The 27,373-nt window shown below is 43.5% G+C and overlaps 1 protein-coding gene across 5 annotated transcripts; it reads right to left on the bottom strand.

Moving 5' to 3' along the window:
- Positions 1-601: 601 nt before the first annotated feature.
- creb3l3l (cAMP responsive element binding protein 3-like 3 like) lies at positions 602-26,555 on the bottom strand. 5 transcript variants are annotated; one of them, XM_080211631.1, is made up of 11 exons: positions 26,391-26,555; positions 26,242-26,343; positions 23,387-23,518; positions 20,855-21,167; positions 15,517-15,632; positions 12,288-12,380; positions 10,288-10,394; positions 9,786-9,854; positions 4,793-4,877; positions 2,241-2,328; positions 602-1,108 (listed from the first exon to the last, which is right to left on the bottom strand). In XM_080211631.1, the coding sequence occupies exons 3-11, from the start codon at positions 23,516-23,518 to the stop codon at positions 720-722; spliced, it is 1,392 nt and encodes a 463-aa protein (XP_080067757.1). In that variant the 5' UTR covers positions 26,242-26,343; positions 26,391-26,555; the 3' UTR covers positions 602-719. The 5 variants fall into 5 exon arrangements, with proteins under 5 accessions (XP_080067757.1, XP_080067669.1, XP_080067844.1 ...); XM_080211543.1 differs by having other exon boundaries at positions 26,242-26,555; XM_080211718.1 differs by lacking the exon at positions 26,242-26,343 and having other exon boundaries at positions 26,344-26,555.
- Between the last annotated feature and the right edge of the window lie 818 nt (positions 26,556-27,373).

Genomic DNA, 27,373 nt, shown 5'->3' with positions numbered 1-27,373 from the left:
TGCCTTCTCCAACAACAGCCATCACGCAAGCCAGATGATGAAAAGGAAAATGAAAACAGGGCAGAACAAAAATCTCTAAGATTAAAGGGAGAAGAATATTGAGTTGTAGAGACATGCTTCACAAAGCCCTGTGTTTATAACTGTCGTTAGTAAATGTCACAAATAGGCAAAGGGAGACGTCACAAAGGCTTGGAGGGTTTGTTGAGAGATAGGACTCTTTGAACCAAAGGCAGTCCCAACTGCACAATCCAATGCTGAAGGAACTTCTGAACAGACCCTACATTTCAAAGAGGGCAATGCAGCAAGACAAATCAGCAGCAGCAGGACTGGAGGAGAGGTTCCTCTGGAGAACAGGAACCTGAGGAGGAAAGTAATGAGAAGCACTACATGCAAAATATGGAGTGGTGTTTCTAAACAGATTGGCCAAACATATAAACCCATTGCGGGGTTCAATCATTTGCACTGTTAAAATACTCGATTTTGGTAACTGCCACTTTTTCACAGAAATGAGACTATACAATTTTAAAAATAAACGGGTTTCTTTTTGCTAGCCCACTCCCATAAATGATGCTGAGTTTCTTTTACTGGCTAAATAATTAAAAAAAAATCCTATATGTTACCTGTGTATATGAAAAACATACGCTCATTTTACTCCTCAATTTCAAAAGCAAAGGACGCACAATTCATAATTCACTGTTAGGAAATGCCCTGCACACCAGTTACATTTCATCTGACCGTGGATGTGCTTTTATTATTACTGTTGCAGTGTGCTCTGTCCAGTTTGGCTTATTCGCTGGTGAAGCAGAGATGCCATAGCCCCCCTTTTCATTTCCTGAAGCTGCTCTCGCCAGGCCTGTATCCTCTGGGGCAGTGGCCTGCACTATTCTATCCATGTCTGAAGAGGAATTGGTGTTCAGCGTCGATGCAGATTCGACCTTTCCCAAGTCTGAAGCTTCAGGTGTGCTGTTCAGGCTCAATAATGCTTGAGGCGTTTCTCGGTCGATCCTGTGATCCTTTTCCATTATGTCTGGATCAGCATCCGGATTGTGGGCGTTTGGCACCAAACGTACGTGGGATGATTTGCTGTCAAGTAATGTCCGGGAAAGCACTGTAAAAGAACAAAGGGACTGGCATCATAATCCATGAGACAGTGAGCGAATCTAAAACTATTTTCTTGCTTTGGATAATAGAGCATCGTCTGAGGCCAACCTACAAACTCTCAGGAAGGCTAATGGAATGTTAGCCTTTATTGCAAGAGGATTTGAGTGCAGCAGCAATAAAATCTTGCTTCAGTTGTATAGGAGCTTGATTAGACTGCAACTTGAGTAGTGCACAGTTTTGGTCCCTTTCCCCATTCGATAATGTAAGGATAGCATTGTCATGGAGGGAGTGCAATGAAGGTTCATCAAACTTGTTCACAAGATGGCAGGACTGTTCTATGGACAGAGTTTGAGGAAACTGGGCCTGTATTTTCTAAGTTTCAAAGAATCATAGAATCCCTATGGCGCAGAAGGAGGCCATTCAGTCCATCGAGTCTACACCGACCACATTCCCACCCAGGCCTTGTAACCCCACATATTTACCCTGCTAATCCCCCTGACACTAAGATCAGTTTAGCATGGCGAATCAACCTAATCCACACATCTTTGGACTGTGGGAGGAAGCTGGAGCACCCGGAGAAATCCCACGCAGACGTGGGGAAAATGTGCAAACTCCACAAGGCAGTGACCCGAAGCCAGAATTGAACCTGGGTCCCTGGCGCTGTGAGGCAGCAGTGCTAACCACTGTGACACCGTGCCACCCTGTGAAAGGTGGTCTCGTTGAAACCTATGGGACATGTGAAGAATTAGAGAGGCAGCTGCAGATAAGACTTTTCCCCTGATTGGGGAGTCTAGAAGCAGGGGACACTGTTGCATCATTAGGAAAAAGCCTTTCACTTTGAGGATTGTGGATCTTTGGAATTCTCTTCCCTGAAGAGATGCGAAAAGCTCATTACTGAGAATAATTAAAGCAACTTTGGGCCCGATTCTTAAAATGATGCTGTTTTGAAGTTTAACATTTTTTTCACTCTGTACCAGGAAAGCTAATGTATGGGAGGGTCCAAACAGGAAAGCATTAAATAAATTACTATTAAACAACAGAGCAGGAATTTAAAGACAGTTTATTGATTTTATCCAGGATTCTAGAACTATGTGGACTATGACGGACTTTTTAATGTATTTTCAAAAACATTTTCTCACCACTATATGTCTCATCCTGGGCCCCCAACTTTGCACCAAAAGGGTTGATACTTGGGAAAATGATAAGTGTAAAAGACAACAGGAACACCTAGAGGGGAAAAAAAGGGGGCAATTAACTTTACTGGTTATTAGCAAATGAAAATATACAATATAAATAAAATGAAGCACGTGAAAGTGATAGCTTCCTATTTGTACGTGGCTGAGGGCACCATTAGGGAGTAACACACAATGTCCTGCTCCATGGACAGCAAATAACATGGAGCAAGGCAGATGGATAAAATAGAAAAAAAAATACAGCTGTGTAGGTTTAAAATAAAATGGTCAGCAAGAAAATATTGAACTGAAAGCAGTTTACAGAATTATTTCCGGTTTCATTTCTTCCTCTCTCTTTTGACACTGAATCATGATTAAGTGTAGTTCCACAATTCCAGCTGTCATCTGTTACTCATCCCAGTGTCAGACTTCATGTGGAAAAATATCAATGTTTGTACAGTCAGTATCTGATCTCTGCACAGGAATCTGAGCTGCCTGATCCATAGCCCAGTCCAGAAAGCATCTGCAACTCCCCTATTGCAATCAGCCTTCTCATTAAACATGGTTTTGTTAGTCCCATTGTATCATAATTGATTACGCAACCGATCACTCCCTCGTATCACTTTCCACTCACATCCCCCTTCCACACCCCAACCCTACCTCCTCATGTATCCATCCCAAAAACAATCCCCCCGATTAGCTTAGTTTACACAGTTTCAAATCCCAGTTCTTCACTTGTAACCCTTCATTTGCCACAACGCTTCTGCGTTAGTCCCCAATGAAACCAATACACTCCCACATTCTGGCTCTTTCCCCTCTCATCCTGGAATGTAAAGAAAATCCTCCAGTGACTTTTGAATCACTGCAAACAATCTTCTTAAATCTCTCTCCCGTCTCCTCCAAGAATAATAATCCCCTATTGCCCTGGCCCTCTGAACTCACGCCTTGCTCTAGTTTCTCTCACAACATCTCTCAAGCCCTCCCCATGCTCATCTTGTCCATGCACCTCCCACTCCCGCTAAACTGCTGACCACTCAAATTCGCCTCCTGGCCCCTATGTTAGCCAATAATGTTTTTCTCACTTCAGTTGTCCCTCTCCTTCAAGTCTGCTGTCATCACCTTGCTTCCCATAAAACCAACTCCTGACCCCACTGCCCTTGTAAACTACTGCTCAATCTCCAACCTCCTTTCCTTTTCCAAAGTCCCTTTGAACATGCTATCAACTCCCAAATCCAACCCCATCTTTCTCAGAACTCCATGATTGAATCCCTCCAATCAGGTTTTCAACCCTGCTATATTACCGTAACAGTTCTTAAACAAATTTATGGCTTAGGAGCAGAAATAGGCTATCAGGGCCCTCAAGCCTGCTTTATTAGTTGATAAGATCATGGCTGATCTGACTGTGGCCTCTATTTTCCTGTCTACCCCCTATACCTTTGACTCCCTCGTCAGTCAAGATACAAATTAGAACTATTCTAATAGATAATTACGAAAGATGCAAATTATATTCAATGTGACTGCAACAAAAGATAAATGTTTCCCCCTTGTCCTCCATGACCTGAATGCAGCCTTTGACATGGCTGACCACACCATCCTTCCCCAACACCTCTCCACTGTTACCCACTGGAATGGCTTTTGTCTAGTCCCATTCTTATCTATCACCTTGAAGCTAAAAAAAAAGCTTCAATGGTTTCTCTTCCTACTCTTTGGCATCCCTCAGGCATCTATCCTTTGACTCCCTCCTATTTCTCATATATATGCTGCCCCTCATTGGCATCATCTGACAAGAAAACATCAGTTTTCATTTTTAGGCTAACCACACCCAGCCCTCCCTCCCCAGCATCTCTCTCTCTGACTCTTCACTATCACAGAATTATCACTCTGCTTCTCTGACATCCAAAACCGAATGAGCAGGAATTTCCTCCAATTAAATATCAGGATGACGGAAGCCATTTTTTTCTGGTCCCGCCTCCAAATGTCCCCAGTTACAGGATTCATCCTTCTCCATGGCAACAGTCTGAGATTCAGCTAGTCTGTTCATAACCACTGTGGCTTATTTGATCTATTTGCAGTCTTGAAGTCATATTTCATTTCTGAGTGAAATATGAGCTTCTGATCACTGTCGCGGCATCACTGTTTCCACCTCTGTAACATCACAAACTTCACTGCTCTTAGCTCATCCACTGCTTAAACCCTCATTCTTGCCTCTGTTTCCTCCAGACTTGACTACTCCAATGCTAATGTCAGAGGTGGGTGGGTTGGGAGGGCACCCAGGAACTGTTCAGCACCCCAACTCACACCTGCAAACCCTGCCACTGGGCACCTGTAAACTTCTGAGCATTGTCCAAATCTTTTGCAGAGATTTTGAAGCTTTTGGACAGTGTGACATAGTGAGTGTTATAATAAACACCCTTCCCTCGCATTTATGTATTAAACCATTGAAGGAGCAAAGTAGCACTGCTTATCAGCCCCTGGACATACCTGACATACAATCTGACTGTTTGATAGCTTATTCTTACCATTATGCAAGTACTAATGTTCGCACTTTTAGTGGTGGTTTGCTTGACCAATGCTTGCAGCTTCCTCAACTGTTCAATTAGAGACCTACAATAAAATAAATTAAAAATCAACTTTCATTAACCATCCATAAGCAGCAAGGGGACAAAAATAGAAAGCTGCTTTATCTATGTGTTATATTGTATTTTTGCTTCATTTGATCATCTTAAGGTTATATACATTCATCTTCATTGATACATAGTTTGAATATTTCTATTAAAAATATGCACAAGACATAACAAACAGATTTGCAATGGCTTTTTTTTAAAACCAAAAACAACTAAGTATCTAAAATGTCATTTCCCAACAATCATTTGTTGCTCAGTAGCCTGGAAGCTGCCGTGGGTTATATCATGATTGTAATCAGCAATCGTAGTGAAGTCAGCCACACGCACATTTTTAGCCAATGTTCATTGTGATGATAACAGAAGAAATACAAACACAAATAGGCCATTCGGCCCCTTGAGCTGCTCTGCAGTCAATAAAAAAAAGAAAAATATCTGGAATTAAGAATCTACTGATGACCATGAAGCCATTGTCAATTGTTGGAAACACCCAGCTGGTTCACTAATGTCCTTTAGGGAAGGAAATCTGTCCTCCTTTCATGGTCTGGCCTGCAGGAGCTACAGCAATGTGGTTGATTCTCAACTGCCCTCCAAGGGTGACTAAGGATGGGCAATAAATGCTGGCCAGCCAGTGATGCCCATGTCCCATGAATTAATAAAAAAAAGATTCTGGATGATCTGATGTGGCTCTAACTCCACTTTCCTGTCTGTTCCCCACACTCCCTTGTCAAACAAAAGTCTGTCTAATTCAGTCTTAAATATATTTAATGACCCAGCTGGCTGGGGGAAAGAATTCCAAACACTAATGGTCATCCGAGAAGAAACTGTTCCTCATCTCTGCCTTAAATGGGAGATCCCTTATTTTGTCCTGCAGCCCCTAATTCTAGATTCCCCCCAAGAAAGGAAACATTCTCTCAGCATCTATCCTGCCAAGACCCCTCAGAACTTTATATATTTCAATAAGATCAACTTTCATTCTTCTAAATTCCCATGAATATAGGCCCAACCTGCTCAAACTTTCCTCCAAAGACAAACCCCTCAGGAAACAGCCTAACAAATCTCAAAACTGCCTCCAATGCAAATTGTTAAGGTGATCAAAACTGTACACAATACTCTGTGTGTGGTCTTGCTAATGGTCTGTAAACTTGCAGTGGCATTTCCCTTTCTTTTACACTCCCATCCCTTTGCAATAAAGATCAACATTACATTGACCTTCTTAATACTTGCTGCACCTGAATGCTGGCTTTGTGATTCATGTACAAGGATATCCTGGTTCCAATGTACGGCTGCAGTCTGCAGTCTCTCTCCATTTAAATAATTATTTTTCCATTCTTCCTGCCAAAGTTTGTTTATACCTTTTCACATTATACTCTGACTGCCAATTTTTGTCACTTACTTAACCCATCTAGATCCCTGTGCAGACTCTCTGGGCAGAGTTTTACTAATGCTTTACGCCCCTTTTGCAGTGGGAAAATGTCGTAAAATTGCTTGTAAAGTGGCACCGGTTTTCGCAACTGGCATGATTTTATGAAACCTGGATTTCCAGCGCAGTCAGCCTCTTGCTGGAAATGGGCGAAAGCCTGGTTAATTTATTTAAATTTATTTTAATGTGTTTAGTGAGCCCGGCACTCAATCATCTGGGCTTGCTTGCTTCTAAGGCCTTGCTGAGAGAGGTTTTCTCTCTGGCGAGGGAAACACCTGCTTCCCATAAACGGGCAACAGTCATGTCGACCTCGCCAGTGAAACAGGAGGCCATTGAGGAACTCCAGGGAGGCTGAGGTGAGGGCCTGTGGGGAGAGGGGGCCCACTGTCACTCTGCACACGTTCAGTGTGGGAGGGAAGGAGGCTGCGGTTGGCCAAGGCGGCAGGGCTGCAGGGTCACAATCGGTCTGGGTGGCAGGGGCTGCCTCTCAGGTCACGGGCCCCCGCGATTGCAGAGGGATGGTTGCTACTTGAGGCTGCCTGCAGTAACAGGGGCCTGACAGCTACTGTTAATGCGCATGTGCAGCATCAGAGGTCTGTCTGCACATGCGCACTACCTCCTTCTTCAGGCTCTCTGGTGACTTAAGCCCCACCCCCAGCCTCTCTGGCCAGAAACTGACTGGTCCAAAATTTCAGAGACAGAATGCATACGATTGGGCATGAAAACTCACCCAAAAATTGGATCTGGAACTTAGCTGGACACGTAGAACAAATCTTGTAAAATTCCCCCTAATCCTCCTTACAACCTCTTCTCTCATCTAGCTTCATATCATCAGCAAATTTGGCTAAAATACAGTTGTTCCCTTCATCCAAGACATTAATAAGAATCTTAAATAGTTGAGACCCCAGCAGTGGTCTCTGCAGCACTTCATAAGTTACAGTTTGCCAACCTGAAAATGGCCCATTTATCCCGACTCTTGTTTCCTATTCGTTAGCTAGTCCTCTATCCATGCTATAGTACATTAGCCCCAACACAATAAGCTATGTGTAGTTACCAATGCGGGACATCTTATCGAATGCCTTTTGGAAATCAGGAAACACTATGACCAGGATTTTCAAGATGGTGGGATTTTCAAGATGGTGGGATTTCCCTTCTGAAGATTCAATGGAGAACACATTCCCACCAACACTGGCTGTTCCCCAACCATTTAGTTTTCCAAACAGCATTGAACTGGAGGCGGGACCTTTGCCCCTCATTCTGGAGAAGTTCCATCTTTGAGAGTTGCCAGCTATTCTGATTGCAGTGCCAGAGCCTGCAGTGTAAGGACAAGTAGTCCTCAGCATCTAAGTTCAGGTGGGAGTCCAGGATCAGCAAAGTGTAGGGGCTGAGAGTAGGTATGGGCAGTGAGGTCTGAGATTTGGCAGAGGGGTAGGTGGGGGTGTTGGTGGAGATGCTGGCTGGGATGGGTGGAAGCACCCATAATAGCCTAACCTTGGAGGGAATGGTGGTGGTGGGAGGGGAGGGGGGGATGCATTATGTTGAAAGGAGACTGTCAGTGTCCACCTCATTCCTGTCCAAGGCCTGAGCAAGATCACCTTCAGAACCTCCCTACTGTCTATGAACTCCTCACGCCAGTCTGAAAATTGGGGCTGGGCATGAAATGGCCCTTAAATGGTCTTAGGGCGTGAATTGGGGAAGGTAGGCCTAGCCACTTTAAAATTGCAGAGAAGTTGAAGTGGGAGCCCAGTGGGAAGGCTACCTGAGGAAACCTACTGACAGGCAACATAAAATTCCCCACAACTACTGGTTCCCCTTTACCCAGCCTATTACATCCTCAAGGAGCTTCAATACATTTCACAAACATGATTTTTTTTCACAAAACCATACTGATTCTGCCTACTGGTATTATGATTTTCTAAATGTATTGTTGCTATCTCTTTAATAACAGCTTAAGCATTTTCCTAGTGATAAATGTTTGGGGAAAATGGCCAATGGTTTCCTGCTTTCTGCCTCCCTCCTTTCTTGAGCAGAGGTGCTGCACTTGCTATTTTGGAAGATTGCAACCAATGCACCCACTTTCTCTGCAGCCACTTCTTTTAAGACTCTTGGATGCAGGCCATCAGGTCCAGGGAGCTTGTCAACTTTAAGTCCCATTAGTATTGAGGGGAGGCGGTGGCCTAGTGGTATTATCGCTCGACTATTAATCCAGAAACTCAGCTCATATTCCGAGGACCCAGGTTTGAATCTCACCACGGCAGATAGTGGAGTTTGAATTCAATAAAACACATCTGGAATTAAGAATCTACTGATGACTATCAAACCATTGTTGATTGTCGGAAAAACCCATCAGGTTCACTAATGTCCTTTAGGGAAGGAAATCTGCCATCCTTACTGGTCTGGCCTACATGCAACTCCAAAGCCACAGCAATGTGGTTGACTCTCAACTGCTCTCGGGGTACTAGAGATGGGCAATAAATATTGTCCAGCCAGTGATGCCCATGTCCCAGAACTGAATGAAAAAAAATTCTCATTGTACTTTTAGTCTAGTGATACTGATTGTTATAAGTTCCTCCTACCCTTTTCTGCTCGATTTTTTGTGTCCTCTCCTGTGAAGACAGATATAGAATACTTGTTCAAAGTCTCTGTCCTTTCCTTGTTTCCTTTTAATTCCCCAGTCTCACTACCTAAGGAATGGTCACTTTAGCTATTCTTTTACTCACTTAATTGTCGAAGTCTTTATTGCACGCCTTTATATCTCGTTAGTTTTCTTGTGTACTCCAATTTCTCCTTTCTTGTTTTTTTGTAAGTCATTCTTTGCTGGTCTCTAAACATTTCCCAAACTTCTGCCCTATCACTAAACTTTGCTGCATTGTGCACTCTTTCATTTTGATACCGTCCTTAACTCCCTTAATTATCTATGGATTGTGCATCTTTCTGGCAAAAATGGGACACATCTTTGTTGCGAGTTCCAAAATACTCCTTAAATGTCTCCCACAGCATCCCACCAGCTTAATTTTAACCTATTTTTCCAATCCATATTAGCCCACTGTCTCCATGCCCTCGTTGAAGACATTTGTTAAGGATCCACAGATCTCATATAAACATCACGTGCAGAGAGAACTAAAATGCAAACAGGAACCAGGATAAAGAATGCTCCATGGAGGTAACTTCAGGCAGTTCACAAAGGGGTTCAGCTGCTCTTAGATTCCCTCAGACCTCACTCTATTGGTTAGTCAGGGGAATCCCTCGATGCCAATTATTGTCCCCCTTCTAGTTCTCTTTTTTTAAGAAAAGCTGAATTTCTCTGGTAAAGCTAACAAGTACTAGTGCAGTGATTTATTTATTTTTCCAATGGTTGGCAGCCACTTCATGCCAGTTTCAAGCATTCCTATAATAGGCATAGCACACACAAACTTTGCAATCACATGTATATCAATATCTTATCCTTAGCTGCACAGCAGTACATACATGTTTTGGTTTTCAAGATGCTGTACTTTCCTCTGCAGTTCCTGATTCTGGACAGTGCACGCTACAACTCTATAATACAAAAAGACACAACCATTCTATTAGAATACCCACAGAATTGACAGAAGAATCCTGATACAAGTTAGCAATTGGAAACTAGGGAGTCTGCTCAAAGAGCAGGAATGAGTTGAAATGTATTTCTCCTTCAAATAACAAACACTAATTTTAAAACCATGCAATAAATCATGAATTGTGAATCTTAATAATGAGACAGTGAAAGGAGTTACATGATACTAAAACCTGCATAGCCATTAATTATCACATTGGTCTAATTATTTGCACATTCACTGGCAATATACGCTCACACATGGATACAAAAACATTGTAAAATTCTCTGAACAACTTCTAAACGCATTATTTGTTCCAAGCAAAAAGATTTGATCAATGTGTTAATTTTGTTTTTAAAAGTTAGTTTCGAGTAAGTGCAACATTTGTCCAATCGTACCTACTCTCCAGCCCATCAATATAATTCTTCTTCTTCTTGCGACTCTCCTGAGCTGACTGTTTGTTTCTAATCTTCCTTCGGATTCTTTTTAAAGCTCGTTCCTCGGACTGCAGCAAGAATTGAATGAAAGTTTGTGAAATAAAAACCACCTGAATTACTAAGGGACTACATTGTTCATTTTACCCACCAAATTAGATCATTTCATTTTCAGAATTACACTTCCCATGAAACAATTTGAGACTCTGCCTCATTCACCAAACTAACAAACACTTCTCTGTCTTTTCAAAGCAATGGGCAGCACGGTGGCACAGTGGTTGGCTCTGCTGCCTCACAGCTCCAGGGACCTGAGTTCGATTCCCAGCTAGGATGACTATCTGTGTGGAGTTTGCATGTTCTCCCCAGGTCTGCCTGGGTTTCCTCAGATGCTGTGGTTTCCTCCCACAGTCCAAAGATGTGAGGGTTAGGTGCATTGGCTGTGCTAAATTGCCCCTTAGTGTCCCGGGGTGTGTAGTTCGGAGGGATTAGCGGGGTAAATATGTGGGGTTAAGTGGAGAGAGCCTAGGTGGGATTGTTGTCAATGCAGACTCAGTGGGCCGAACATCCTCCTTCTGCACTGTAGAAATTCTATATCTAATTCTATATCAAATCAGCACCAAGTAGCTCAAATGTGTTGGACCAATCTGTGGTGAATGGATAGTAATCCATCCCCTTCACCACATGTACGTGTTCAAGCCTGACATTCAGCCTAAAGGGATAGATGAGACCCGTTCCCAGGCCTCCTGAATGAGCCATTAGAAGCCTGCTCAAACAGCAGAATTCAATTTTCTCTCCATTGCTCTATCCCTTATCGTTACATACCAGGAGTGGGGGCTAGGTAAAAACAGGATAACATTGCCAATGTTTCCATTGTCCATCTCTGCAATATACCAACACAATAAAGCATTGCAGAAATAGCACCAGTAGTGCCTTTGCAAGATCCCCCAAATCCAGTGGCAAGAAAGGCAGTCCTTCAGCAGTGTCCCCTCACTAAGCCAACCTGTGGAGCTTCAAGGTGCCAATCCCTCAAAACGCTGGGTGGAACATGGCGTCCCTATGTTTGTCACCAGATCCACAGGAACTGCTCTATTTAGAACTGGATCATGGAAGGACACTCCCTTGGTGGACAGCAGAAACAGATTAAGGATGTCCTTAAAGCATTCCTGAAGAGGTCAAACATCTGTGCTGACTCACTGGAGACCCTGAATTGTGACCAAGTAAAATACAGATGCCTCATTTAGGAAGGCACCAAAGACATGCAGGGGTGAAGTCATGACATTGGAGGGAGCACACAAATCTCTAAACAACCCCCAACCCTTCAAATTGCTACCGGGACTTGATGGTTTGAGTTATAAGGAGAGGGTGGATAGACAGGGACTTTTTTCTTTGGAGTGCAGAAGGCTGAGGGGTGATCTTATAGAGACCTATAAAATAATGAGGGGCATAGATCAGCTAGAAAGTTAATATATTTTTCCAAAGGTAGGGGAGTCTAAAACTAGAGGGCATAGGTTTAAGATGAGAGGGGAGAGATACAAAAGTGTCCAGAAGGGCAATTTTTTCACACAGAGGATGGTGATTGTCTGGAACAAACTGCCAGAGATAGCAGGTACAATTTTGTCTTTTAAAGAGCATTTAGACAGTTACATGGGTAAGATGGGTATAGAGGGATATGGACCAAATGCGGGACTAGCTTAGGGGTTTAAAGAAAAAGGGAGGCATGGGTCAAAGGACCTGTTTACATGCTGTAAATCTTTATCATTCTATGACTTTAAGTAGCACCTTCCCCATGTGTGGCAAAGTCTGTAGATCATACATTGGACTCATTAGCCATCTCAGAGCCCCTCGTACTAGAGTGAAAACAAGTTATCCTCAATCTAGACACATTGCCTAAAGAAAAAGACGAAAACAAAAAATATTTATATTCTTTGTCATCAGTAGGCAAACCACAGTAAAGTTTCTCTGACCTTCGTGAGGGGCAGGTTTGTAGGTAAATCCACACCATCTTTGGCTAAGAGCCTTTTTTCTTCATCAGTCAGAACCAGTTCTTCAAAGCAAAGCTGGATAAAGAACAAGAAAATATTGAGAGATTGTTTGACATACACTTCAATCAAATGTTTCTGATAAATGAGAGAAATCAGGAGGGCAAAAAGGGGACAGGAGATTGTTTTGGCAGATAAGGCAAAGGAGAATCCGAAGAGCTTCTACAAATATATAAGAACATAAGAACATAAGAAATAGGAGCAGGAGTAGGCCACCTAGCCCTTCGAGCCTGCTCCGCCATTCAATAAGATCATGGCTGATCTGTCGCTGCTCAGTTCCACTTTCCCGCCCTCTCCCCATAACCCTTAATCCCCTCTCTTATCAAAAACCCATCAACCCGCGTCTTAAAAATATTTAGCGAGGCAGCCTCCACCATTTCAACGGGCAGAGAATTCCAGAGATTCACCACCCTTTGAGTGAAGAAGTTCCTCCTCAACTCCGTTCTAAACCGCCCCCCTTTTATCTTTAGGTTGTGCCCCCTAGTCCTACTGTCTTTTTTGAGCGGGAAGAGTCTTTCCACCTCTATCCTATCCATCCCATTCATCATCTTATACGTCTCAATGAGATCTCCCCTCATTCTTCTAAACTCTAACGAGTACAAGCCCAGTTTATTCAGCCTTTCCTCATAGCTCAACCCCCTCAACTCCGGTATCAGCCTAGTAAACCTCCTCTGCACTCCCTCCAAGGCCAAAATATCTTTGCGCAGGTGCGGCGCCCAAAACTGCACACAGTACTCCAGCTGCAGCCTCACCAATGCCCTATACAGCTGCAGCAAGACCTCCCTACTTTTATATTCAATCCCCCTCGCTATGAAGGGCAAAGAGTGACCAGGGAGAGAGTAGGGCCTCTTAAGGATCAACAAGTTCATCTGTGTGCGGATCCACAAGAGATGGGTGAGATCCTAAATGAATGTTTCTCATCAATATTTACTGTTGAGAAAGGCATGGATGTTAGGGAATTTGAGGAAATAAATAGTGATATCTTGAGGAGAATACCTATTTTAGGGAAGGAAGTGCTGGAAGTCTTAAAGCGCATCAAGGTAGATAAATCCCCAGGTCCTGATGAATTGTACCCCAGGATGTTGTGGGAGGCTAGGGAGGAAATTGCGGGTCCCCTAGCAGACGTATTTGAGGTGAGATGGCTAAAGATCGAAGGGTGGCAAATGTTATGCCTTTGTATAAGAAGAGCTGCAAGGAAAACTACAGGGTGGTGAGCCTAATGTCCGTAGTGGGTAAATTGTCAGAAGTATTCTGAGAGACAGGATTGACAGGCATTTAGAAATGCAAGGGTTGATTAGGCACAATCAGCTTGGCTTTGTGTATGGAAAATCATGTCCCATGAATTTGACTGAACTTTGTGAAGGGGTAACCAAGAAGTTAGATGAGGTGCAGTCAACGATGTCTGCATTGACTTTAGCAAGGCATATGACAAAGTACCGCATGGTAGGTCATTGCCTGAGATTAAAGCTCACAGGATCCGGAATGAGGTATCATTTGGATACAAAGTTGGCTTGATGACAATCAAGTTTTATTTAATTTAATTTAGTTTAATTCAGATAAATGCAAGGTGATGCATTTTGGTGGATTGAACCAGGGCAGGACTTCCTCAGTTAATGGTAGGGAGAGTTATAGAACAAAGAGATCTACGGATTCAGGTTCATAGCTTCTTGAAAGTAGAGTCACAGGTGGACAGGGTGTGAAAAAGGCATTCAGCATGCTTGGTTTCATTGGTCAGAACACTGAATACAGGAATTGGGACATTTTGTTAAAGTTGTACAAGACATTGGTAGAGCCACACTTGGAATACTGCGTACAGTTTTGGTCAACCTATCATAAAAAGGATATTATTAAACTAGAAAGAATGCAGAAAAGATCTACTAGGATGCTACTAGGACTTGATGGTTTGAGTTATAAGGAGAGGCTGGACAGACTGGGACTTCTTCGCTGGAGTGTACGAAGCTTAGGGATGAACTTATAGAGGTCTATGAAATAATGAGTTGCATAGATAAGGTAGATAGTCGACATCTTTTCCCAAAAGTAGGGGCATCTAAAATTAGAGGGTATAGATTTAAAGTGAGAGGGGAAGATACAAAAGGATCTAGAAGGGCACTTTTTTCACTCAGAGGGTGGTGAGTGAGTGGAACGAGCTTCCAGAGGTATTAGTAATAGCAGGTACAATTTTGCCTTTTAAAAAGCGTTTGGACAGTTACATGGGTAAGATTGGCATAGATATGGGCCAAATGCTGGCAATTGGGACTAGCTTAATATTGTAAGGGCAGTATGGACAAATTGGACAAGTTGGTCAGAAGGGCCTGTTTCCACGCTGTAAACCTCTATGACTATATTTCTGACAATTTACAATACAAGTACATCACTGCATCATATCCAGCATGTAGACTCTTGAGGATTTTGGGATAACATAAGGGCTGTTGTTTGCAACCAGGAACACGAGTTTAACAGCATGACCTTAGTAACATTTTAAATCCATTCAGATGGTTCCCAAAATCCAAGGAACAAGTCTTATTTAAATGTTACTTTCTCACTCACCAACAAGTCACTCTTGGCTGATTTTATTCTACACCATACACATTCCCAAATTATAGCATGTTCGTAGAGTTGACCAGGAGACCTGTTGTCAGGTCTCAGTCAACCCCACTCCTGAAACAATTACCAAGACTTCTAACCCGTACACTAGCATTGTCCAGTACGAAGTTTCACAATATCATATTAAAGTCCAACTGATTCACCTGATGAAAGAGCAGCACTCCAAATGCTTGTGATTCTTAGCAAACATGTTGGACTTTAACCTGGTGTTGTGAGACTTATTACTGTGTCCATCCCAGTCCAACGCTGGCATCTCCACTTCATGATCAAGCCACCATGGGAAAATTCCACCATTTCTCCAAGGAGTAGGGCAAAGTAAATTAAAATGAGCAACGAGGGAAATTTTCAATAATACCCTATATTCAAGTTTTGCAGCCTTCCCCTCTTTATAGGGGGACTTGGCCATTTCATTGACAAGCTATACGCAACTCATTCTTGTAAAGAACCACAACATCTCTCCATTCTTACCAAATAAAACACTTTCTTTACATCAATCTGAATTCAAAGTATGTGTTTGTGACAATTCATCCCAATTAAATTAATCTCTTACTTGACTTGTTTCATAGTTCTGCTGCAGATCTTCAATGGTAAGGGTTACGAGGCCAGTGCTTTCTTCTGCAGGAATAACCTGTGGGTTCTCAGTCAGAAAGTCAGGTTCCCAGTCTTCTACGATGAGAAAGAAAAATAATTATTACACGCTAAAACTCTTACCTGGTAAGTAGGAAGACAATTAGACAAACTTCAAAACTTCAGGAAAAAAAATTGAATACTTTGAAAGAGCGAGAGGTGGGTGGGGAGCAGACTGGAAAATTTTAGCAGGTTGAAACCCAAGGGCTGCTCATTTCTTGAGCCCTTTTCTTCTGAGAAGAAAGTGAGGCTATACACTACTTAACCAGACTCAACATAGATCCCTAACACTTTACCCTCTTTCTTCACTCTGCCATGAAGCGTGAGCATCATTGGCTGGGCCAGAATTTGTTGCTCACCCTTAATTGACCTCAAGAAGATGTCTTGAACCACTGCAGTTTATCTGGGTTCATCTGCCACAGTGCTCTTAGGATGGGAGATTTTCATCCAGCAACAAGGAAGGAGTGATGGTATTATTTAAAATTAGGATGGTGTGTGGATGGGAGGGGAACTTCCAGTGGTGGAGTTCCCATGCAATTGTCCTTCTGGGTAGTAGAGGTCATGTGTTTGGAAGGCGCTGTCAAAGGAGCCGCAATGAATTGCAGCATCTTGTAGCTGGTACACACTGCTACCACTGTGCATCAGTGATGGAGAGAGTGAACCTTTAAGTTGTTGGATGTGGTATCACTCAAGGGAGCTACTTTGTCCTGGATGGCATCGAGCTTCTTGAGTGTTGTTGGAGCTGCACTCATTCAGGCAAGTGGGGAGTATTTCATCACACTTCTTATTTGTTCCTTGTAGATGATGGACAAGCCTTGGGATGTCAAGAGGTGTGTTACTTTCTGAATTCCTGTTGAAACCCCAGCCTCCAACTTGCTCTTGTTGCTGATGTATTCATATGGCTAGTCTACTTTAGTTTCTGGTCAATGATAACCCCCATAATGGGGGATTCGGTGATGGCAATACTATTGAATATCACAGGGAAATGGTTACATTCTCTCCTGTTGGAGATGGTTATTGCCTGGCACTTGTGTGGCACAAATTGTTACTTGCCACTTTTCAGCCCAAACTTGAATGTTGGTCAGCTCTTGCTACATAGGTACACAGACTGCTTCAGTACCTGAGGACTGGTGAATGGCACAGAACATTGTGCAGGCGTCAGTGAACATCCCCATTTCTGACCTTACGATGGAGAAAACATATGTGGTAGCCATGTTGCAAAGTGACTACTGAAAACACCAAACCAACAACAATATATATTTCATTTTATCTCTTTAGCCATCTTACGAAACTTGGACTAAAGCTTTCAAAATACATGTTTTCCATTTTACACCTTACTTTAAAAAATCTAAATAACTGAAAATTTATAAAATAAAGTTGGAGATGGTGACCAAACCATCAAATCTTTGCAAATGTCCCGCATAGCAAAACAATCAATCATTTGATTTAAACTTTGATGGTTAACTTTGTGTACTGAAGAGGAACTATTTTAACCTACTCTTTCCCACTGCTCCTCTCAAAATTTAGATAATACTTGTCCAGTGTTGTCCCTTATGGACAGTCAGAACGCATGAGTTCATTAATAAAAAAATGTTTATGGATTTAAAAGACAAATATTGTTTTAACGGAGATGAAAATTTAGGCATTTTTGAAGCTGGAAAATAGCTTTGCTGCTGATCCATTTTGGGTCTTGGAAGTAGAAATGAAATAAATCTTCCCCTCAAAGAAACTGAGTAAACCATTAAGCAGAAAGCACATCTCTAAATCAACAGAAAATCTGTTGGATTATTCACCATAGCTGTAATGCGATCTTTCCTACTGCATTCTGAATCCATTGAGTAATTTCAGGTTCTATTACCTAGAAGGACAGTGCCTAACACATTGAAAGGGCTGGCTATATACAGGTGTGGCGGTGTATTGGTAGGAGGAACAAAGTAAAACACCTACTCCTTGGAAAATAAGGGGATTACTTGCATAGGGATCAAAGCTTATAGGTTTACAAAATAGTAATATAGGTTAACAAAGTCAGTGTTGGCACAGTGGTTAACATTGCTGCCTCACAGCACCAGGACTGGGGTTCAATTTCCAGCTTGGGTCACAGTCAATGTGGAGTTTGTATGTTCTCCCTGTCTCTGTGTGGGTTTCCTGCAGGTGCTCCAGTTTCTTCTCACAGTCTGAAAGATGACCTGAACAGGCACCAAAGTGTGGCGACTACAGGAATTTCACAGTAACTTCACTGCAGTGTTAATGTAAGTCATACTTGTGACTAATAAATAAACTTCAATTTTAAAATAGAAAGAAAGCACCAAGGTTCATTTCCAGAGAAAAAAATAATCAAAAGACAGTGAAGATTTGTTGAACTAATATATATACATTTAAAGAATCACACTTTAATGTGCAGTTCTGGCTTCCATGTTACCTTAAGGAAATAGAAGCACAGGAGAAAGTGCAGAAAAACAATTTTAAAAATGACAACAAAACACAGAGCATAGAACTATTAGGAAAAACTGAACAAACAACAAAAGAAAAAGATTGTGGGGCGATATGATATAAACATGATATAAACTTGAAGAGTTTAAAATTAGGAGCCATAAAGATAAGGGCCAGGATTCTTCCAAAATAAGTACTGGATTCATGTGAAAATTGGAGTAAATCACACCGGTTTTTTCAGGGGGAAGTTTAAAAATGAATCTCCCACTCTGTGCACTGCTGAACACACTAGCGAGAATCACGCTGAAAATGAGGCCGTGGGGTTTATCCCTACCTGGGAGGCCGGCAGCATAGTGCTGGGTGGGCCACTGCGCACGCGTCGATCTGTTAGTGCCGAGATCAGCACACGTGCAGTGGGCCCGCACTGCCAGCCTCCTGATCGCTGACCAGCCCTGTGACTGCCACAATGCCAACCGTATAACCCCCATCCCATGCCCCAATCAATAATCCCCCAAGCATGCCTGGGCCCTGCATCAGCCCTGATCTCCTGCCACTCTCCCCACAGTGTCAACCCCCACCCCCACCCTGATGTCCAGCCCCAATCGCTGGCCTTCCTCCCTCTGTCAATCATCCCAAATGCAAAGTGGCAGCGGGATCCCCCACACCCACAGATCGCCCCTGAGGCCTTGCCCCATCAGGCCCTGCCCCCTTGGGACTGTTCCATACCTGGTACGCAGTGCCAAAGTGCTCCGTGAGCATTGGCACCCTGTCCTTTGGGCAGTGCCAGGGGTCCAGGCTGGCACTGCCAAGGTAACAATGCCCAGGGGCACACCCACCCAAAAGTGGGGAGCTACTGTAAAGCCCACTGGAGTGAAATACCCTCTGGCAGTGGGGGAGAGGCTAGCGGGCCCGGAGACTTCTGTACCAGGCCTACTAATTATGGTTAAATCAGGTTTACATGTTCATTTGCATGCATAATATGGTTCTGTACTTATTTCCACTGACGCCACTGGAAATCCAGCACTGGTAACACTATTGGGGCAGGACATCCAGTGTGGAACCTGCGCACTGGGCACCGTTTGAATCGCCTCCAAGATAGTCACCAATAAACCCAATCAGGAATTCAGGAACAGCATCTTTACTCAGAATGTTGAGCATGTGGACCTTGCTTTCACGCTGAGTGGTAGCAGCGAATATCAGATGCATTGAGGGAGAAGCAGATAAGTACATGAGGGGGAAGGTATAGAAGGACATGGCAATAGAGTGAAATGAAGTAACGTGAAAGGAGAATCTTGTTGAGCAGAAACACTGGCCATGATTTTATTGACACACCCCAGTCATTGACTGGCAGAGCGAGTTGGTAGAATTGCAGATCCCGCAATCTTGCCGGCTCTGGAATTCCAACGCGGTCAGCCTCTTACCCATTTCCAGCGAAAGGCTGAATATATTATTTAAATTTACTGAAATGCTCATTAGCATTAGCAAGCCTGGCGCTCAATCATTCAGCCTCACTTGCCTTTGTGGCCTCGCTGAGAGATGTTCGCTCCGGTGAGGAAAACATCTACTCCCCATGAATGGGGACCAGTCATGTTGCCCTCGCGGTCAAAGACCTGGTGTGCGCACCTTGGGCAGTGTCAGCCTGACACCTTGGTAATGCCCACAGGGCACCTTGGCACTGACCAGGGGCAGGGCTTGAAAGAGGCAGGCAGGGCCCACAGGGCACTCTGCCACTCTGCAGTTGCAATCGGTGGGTGACGGGGTGGTGCCTCAGCATCTCTGCATCGCAATCATGGTGGGGATGGTTGCAATTGGTCTGGGCAGTGGGAAGGTGGCGGGAGCGATATTTCTGGGCGGCCATAGGCATCCATGGTAAGCAAGAAGGTATTTGTGGAGGCTGGCTGCTGCAGCAGAGGCCTGACAAATCTTTCTCTCTCTCTTTCTCTCTGTCAGCCTGCTGCTGTTGCAATTGCGCATGTGCAGCCACAGAGATCTGCACATGCGCAATAGTTCCTTCTGCTGCTAAAGCAAGCTGGTTGGTCAATTAAACCCCGCCCACTGCCTCTAGCACCTAGAAAGAATCTATCCCATTTTTTCATGCAGTAGATGCATGAGATTGCGAGTAAAGATTCACCCAAAAAACAGATCTGCAACCATCCCATTTTCAAGCTAGCTGGACAATTAGGCCGGAAATTTACCGACATGCTCACCCTGATTCCAGGTATGGGTGAGGCTCAATGAACAGCATTCTCCATTGGCCTCAGGTGGGACCGTACAAAACTCGGGTGGATGTGCCAGTAAAATTCCACCTTTAGATTTTTCTCCTGAAATTCCGCCCACTGTTACTGAACTGTTGGACCAAATGAGCAGTTTCTATGTAATTCTACATGCAGTAATGCATGCCTTTACACCCATGATTACTAAATAACAGGCACACTTTGAAAGTTAGTACACAACTTCAATGGTTAGTTCTTTGTAAGTTTTAAAATATCATGTCATTACCATAAATAAAAGTTACTGAGTAACTATAGCACATTGGCCAGCATAGTAACAGATGGTCAGGTTGCATGTAGTGTTAAGTTCCCAATATCATCATAAACTCTGAGAGATGGGGTGTGGATTAGAAAGGAGACAGAAGGAAAAAAAGAAACAAAAATAGGTTTAGTCAGAATCAACAGTTGTTGATACATGTTATAGCATTTGGTTCTAAGCAGGCTTAGTCCAACTGCCCATTACGTTCTTTTATGTTCCTAGATAACCTGAAAATAAAAAGACAAGCCCACAGCAATATACTGTTAAATATTTACAATATAGGAATAACTGGAGGCACTAACCTAAATCAATTGAGATGTCTGCTTCTACTGAAGGGTTTTCAGTTCTTACGCTGTACAAACAATTGGCTTCATTCTGGGAGTCCTGATGAAGTGAATAATTATGTTCGGAATGTATGACTTCAGAAACGGATGGACTATCAGACAGTGCAACATCGTTGCCTGATGAACTATCTTCATGGCTGCAGTTGTTGTTGTCTTCTGATATCCCACTGTCACTACCCAATGGAGACCAGGACATTGCATTAGGGGCCTCATCCTCAAAAGAACCGATGATAGAGTTGAAGAAATCTTCTGTGTCATGGTCATTCAACATCTGTAAATATAACAGGCAAACTCAGGGGATGGACGTTTACACAACAATACCATCTGGTAGACCACAGATAAATGCTGACAGCTCATTGGACAAATGCTGACAGCTCATTGGACAAATGTTGCCAGCCCGTTGGGTAAATGCTAAACGCTAGATAGACAAACGTGTTTTGATCTAATCTTCTTATAAAAATATAAAATAAACAGAGATGTGCTGGTTAAATGGTTTGGCCAAGCTAATTTGCTCCTTAGTGTCCAAAGATGTCTAGGTGAGGTAGATAAGCCATGGTAAATACCTGGGATTACAGGGAAAGGGCGGAGGGAGGGCATGTGTGGGATGCTCTTTCAGAGACTCTGTGCAGAGTCGATGGGCTAAATGGCCTCTTTCTGCACAGCAGGGATTTTATAATTCTATGACCAGTACAGCATGGACACAGAATATGGTGTTCATGTAGCCCCACAACTATAATAATAACAACCCACACTAGCCCACACTACCAATGATATCACTCGTGCATGCTCAAAAAGACATCAATGTACATATTCAAATAGGAAGAAACTTGATGTACCCACCATAAGACAGCCCACTGGGTAAATGCTACCAAACCATTGGGTAAATGCTGACAAACCATTAAAACTAGTTGAAGAGAAAAATGAAACATTGGGCAGAATTTTACAGCCCCTCCTCCTAGTGGATCTTCCAGTCCTGGTGAAGTCAATGGGTTTTTGAGTGGCTCACCAGAAGGTCCCACCCCTGACATGACAGGGCAGTAAAATTCTACCCATTGTTTTCTCATATTATCCATAGTTAGATCGTTAGTGCTGTTTCGTTCTAGATCAGGTGCTGCTAGTTTTAGTTCCTGTACGGGCAAACAGATATTTACAACAAAAAAAGCATGTGACTAAACAACTTCTGAAACTTGTGAATATATTGGCTCTGCAAAGTCCTACTTTGGCAGGTTGGCAGCGCTAGGCGTCCCCATGGTCCAACCCCGATCATCCAGATTTCCCAAGAAAATGGCAATGTCAACATTGTCAGTGGGCTGCTAGAAGGATTTTCCTCGGAAAAAGAAAATGTAGAATGGCTGTGACAGGCCTTAAATCTCCTGCAGTGAAGTGTGGCTGGCAGACTCGACAATTGGCTGCAACCTGTTTCTTGTTTAAAAATTCCCTCTTACTGCTTTCGTGCGTGCAACTAATTAATTGTGATTACTAGCCTGAATATTTCTTACCCCTAGGGCTCGGGTTTTCCAGCCCCTCCTTCCCAATTGGATATTACAGTCCCACCAAAGTAAACAACAATTTAATGGCCCATCTCACCTGCTGGGAGGAGACACGGGGAGCCATAACATCTGGCCCAGATAAATCCACTACTTGGTATGATACAAAGCTGTTCTGTTTAGAAGGCCCCAGATTAGGTTTGTATAATTTTGTGTTTAGTTATCCTTGAAGGAACGGAAGCATCATTGGCTGGGCCAGCATTTGTTGCCCATCCCTAATTGCCTTAAGAGTAACTTGCTAGGCTCTTTCAGAGTGCAGTTAAGTTTCAACCACATTATTGTGGGTCTAGCATCAGGATCAGATAAGATTTCCTTCCTCAAAAAGACACATTTTTTTACAACAATCAATGATAATTTCACAGTCACCCATTACTGAATCCGGCTTTTAATTCCAGATGTTTTTTATTCATTACGTTTAAATTCCACCAGCAACCATGGTGGGCTGTGAACTTGTGTCCCCCAGCTCTTCAGTATGGACCTCTGGATTACTGCTAGTCCAGTGATATTACTCCATTTTAGGCAAATCAAATAACCAACTGAAATAAATCAAATAAACTGAGGGAGAAATTAGAAGGGCAGCCCTTTGAAGGGATACTGCCTTAAACAAAAACCAATTGCAAATTAAAGTTAAAAATGTCATTATAGATCCTAATGCTAATGCACCCCAGTTCCTGTGGTACCCACTGAGCGTGACAGGCCTCGACTGTCGGGTTGGACAACTCCCATGGTCACCCACTACCTAGACCTACATTGATGTCCAGTGATACTAGCACTGCAAAGTCCTTAGGAGGGAGGAGATCCTTCAAACCCACTCAATAAAGGCCCACACACAAAGAATTGGCACTTATGAACCAAAGGGCAACCAGCACATGTATGGAACTACACAACAACACCTTTAACTGAAGAGAGGAGGGAAAAAAAGAGATAACAATGAAACACTTACATCATGTTCACACAGTCCCCACTCCTTCATGAAATTGGTGTCATCACCAAACTGCTCATCAGGAAGTGACCCAGACTGTTGCTGAAAGAGCAACTCTAGCAGCTCATTATCAAGGTCTTTGCTGAGAGACATCTACAGAGAAAAGAGTATACATTTAACAGGAAATTTAAACTGTTCTTAAATGCAATTCAACTACAATAGAGTCCTAAATCACATGACCATTTATCAAACCTAAGTTAAGATTACAATACTATTTGGAAATATGCAGAACATAAGTAATTATATTGCCTAGACTAGTGTACATCTGTCACCTTAGATAGCACTTGCCATAAACCAATTTTACTTCCACAGGAAACTTCTACACTTGTGCAGTTTTATAGACTCAGCTTATAATTAATTGCTGCACATTACAAGTGATAGACAAACAAGAGTCTAGTTTTCTTGCACCTGAATAATTACGAACTGTAAGAGGCAAATGCTGCTCCCCTTTCTGAAGTGTGCCATCTAAACTATTAGGTGATACTTATAGATAGGCAGCTTGGCAAAAACATGTCCACTTTCTTGAATCTGAAGAGCTGCAACTTCATGCAGAAGATAGACTGGCTTTAGACTTGAACCCACTTGGTAGGAGTCACAGCCTTCCAGTAAGCTCCAGTTGCTGCCATTCTCAAATCGCTACAATGGCTACCGTCTGTATGCCAAAATACATCTGAATAGATCTGTAGGAGGTAGCAGTGAATGCTGTGCCTGTGGATGGAGGTATCAGCAATTCTACTAGACTCTTGCGCCTCCTCTACTAAGGAGTGGGGGGGGAATAGAAGAGGAAAAAGAGATTAGGAAGGAGTTCTTTGGGAGCTGGATTATTAATTCCCAAAAGTAATTGAGGCAGCTAGAAGGTCAAATTTGTTTCTGTTATTGCAGAGCCTTGCAGAGATCCCATTCTATAATTTTTACCCAATGACTCCTCTTGTGACATGTGAAAGTCCGCTGTGCAAAGGATTTGTCTTAGTTCTTAAGCAGCCCCCCACCCCCACCACACACACCTCCCTCTGCCCCAATTGCCAGAAAATTTATTTATTTATTTATTTGTTCATGGCACATGGGCATCACTGACTAGGCCAGCATTAATTGCCCATCCCTAATTTCCCTTGAGGGGGCAGTTAGGAGTCAATCACCTGAAGGAGTTACCAGGTAAGGGTGGCAGATTTCCTACCCAAAAGGGCAAAGAACCAGATTACAACAATTGACAATGATTTCATGGTCACCATTAGATATTTAATTCCAGATCTTTATTGAATTCAAACATCACCATCTGCAGTGGTGGGATTCGAGCCCTGGACCCCAGGGCATCCAGTAATAATAATTCCACTAGGCCACTGCCTCCCGTGCTGATCTTTCTTGTCTAAAATTGCGGACTTAGTGCTGGTATAGTCTCAATGGGCCTCAAATTGGTAGGAGTTTACTTTCGAACAAAGAAAAACTAACTTTTTTTTTAAATAAGTAAAGCACCAAGAAAACATGAGAGGTAAACAAGTATAGTTTGAAATGTTAGACACAACAACTGGAAAACCATCTTGAAGCTTCTCCTTGAATAAAAAACAATACACCTTTCCTCAGTGTAGCAATGATCTACAAATAGCCTCTCCTTTATTTAAAGAACGCAAAATAATGAAACAGAGCGATACAGTATGTTGTAAAACCAGGTTGAGATTGTAGAAATTGCCTGCAGTCACGAGACAGGATTACATCTCTCAGGGCGTGCAGTACTCTACTGCACAAACAGAAAACAGGGCCTACTGAGTGAAAACTATCAGGCAACTGCTTTCATCTCTGTTACACAAATGTGCAGTCAAATCTCAATTACTACTGAAAAGTAATATATTCAATGAACACAGAGTCAAATGTGTAGTATTGCCACTCCATTTAATCACTTTCGCAAGGATGTGAAGCAACATTTAACCTAAATGTTGAAAGGTATTGTTCACCTGCAAGTACTTCAATATTACTTCACATTCCTTTCATCACATTACACAGAGGGAACCGGATTTCAAATAGCACAGGAATAGACCAAAACTCCCTTAGAAAGCAAGAGAGAAATTTCTTACAGGATATAGAGCAGGATTGCTTCCTGGAGCCAACACTGTGCAATTCCTGCAGGAAGATCAAGTTTTAAACTTGAAACCACTAAACTGCTGAAGTGATCGTTGAGCTGTACACAGATTGTGAGCCCAATTAACCACTGCGCTTTTAATAGACCCTAGAAAGGTGAGACAAATCAGCTTATTTTTTAATACTAAGAAGCTGACGAATGCGAAGCGTTGCTACATGCACATTCCCCTGCCCCCACTCCACCAGCATAATCCAGCGCATCTCCCTTTACAAATACACAACAGCAGTGCGAAGCTATCCCCCCACATTGTGCAGCCTTTCCCTGGGTACATGCTACCCTCTCTCACTCCGGCTGCAGGCTGCCCTCCCACCCGGGATGCGGGCTGCCCTCACACCCGGGCTGCGGGCTGCCCTCTCTCACTCCGGCTGCGGGCTGCCCTCACACCCGGGCTGCACCCTCCCACCCGGGCTGCAGGCTGCCCTCCCACCCGGGCTGCACCCTCCCACCCGGGCTGCGGGCTGCCCTCCCACCCGGGCTGCGGGCTGCCCTCCCACCCGGGCTGCTGTCCCTCAGCCCGGGTACAGACTGCCCTCTCCCAGCCCGGGTACAGGCTGTTGTCCTCTCTGTTCTCCGTTATGATGTTTTACCCTGGGTCCTGTCTAGACTCTTACCCTGGGTCCTAACTGCGCTGTTTTACCCGTTGTCCAGACTGTACACCGCTCTGTTCTCTGCTGTGCTATCTTACCCTGGGTCCAGGCTGTATTCCGCTGATATTTTACCCTGGGTCCAGGCTGTATTCCGCTGATATTTTACCCTGGGTCCAGGCAGTATTCCGCTGATATTTTACCTTGGGTCCGGGCTGTTTATCCGCTCTGTTCTCCGCTGATATTTTACCCTGGGTCCGGGCTGTATTCCGCTGTGATGTTTCTCTCTGACGGCAGATTCCAACTGGGCAAAAATGACATCAGGAAAGGCGGAAGTGCGGGGTTCAATGCCAGGCTGGGGTTTGTAGTTCCTGTCCCGCTGCCTCTGCTACTGCCACACAGCAGCGCGGAGCTACAGAACTACAGCTCACTCAGCTGCCTATCCTCTCTCTGCCACATCAACCCACTGGCTTCCTGCAACTCTGCACCAGCGCTAGAAATCCCGCCTCTCCTCTTCCCCGATTGGTATTATTTAATGTGACTTTTCATTTGCGGATAAGTTCTGAAAGATGTCAATCAGTCTGTTATCCTCATATCAAAACATCATGAGGGTGCGGGGAATTCCAAGTAATGCACCCGGGCATTGAATAAACTTATTTAGCCAAAAGTTGCATCATGAGGATTTGGGTGGGTCAGTTTGCTATGTAAACCAATAAAGGAGATGCTAGGCTGCCCTAAAGTTAACTGTATTTCTTAGTGTCACAAATAAGCTTACATTAACACTACAATGAAGTTACTGTGAAAATCCCCTCTCTGCCCCACTCTGGTGCCTTTTTGGGTGCACTGAGGGAGAATTTAGATTGGCCGATGTACCTAAACAGCACATCTTTTGGACTGTGAGAGGAATCCGAAGCACCCGGAGGAAACCCACACAGACATGGTGAGAACGTGCAGACTCGGCACAGACAGTGACCCAAACCAGGAATCAAACCCAGGCCCCTGATGCTGTGAAGCAGTAATGTTAACCACTGTGTCACCCTATAGTGTCAGACAGAACTAATAAATGATGAAACCATAAAAAGTGAATTAATAAATGTAAATAATAGTGTTACTCAAATGCACCCCAGTCCCTGGATTGCCCATCTGCTACAACACCTCTCCAGGGCCATCGAGACATTCACAAGACAGTGGAAGAAAGGTAGGTAGACAGAGCAACGATGCACACAGGCTGTG

This window comes from Carcharhinus amblyrhynchos, chromosome 1 (assembly GCF_965287045.1).
Source record: "Carcharhinus amblyrhynchos chromosome 1, sCarAmb.v2.hapA, whole genome shotgun sequence".
In the NCBI taxonomy this organism is placed as follows: domain Eukaryota; kingdom Metazoa; phylum Chordata; class Chondrichthyes; order Carcharhiniformes; family Carcharhinidae; genus Carcharhinus; species Carcharhinus amblyrhynchos.
The sequence above is the reverse complement of the archived record's forward strand: the minus strand, read 5'-3'. Positions and strand labels throughout refer to the sequence as shown.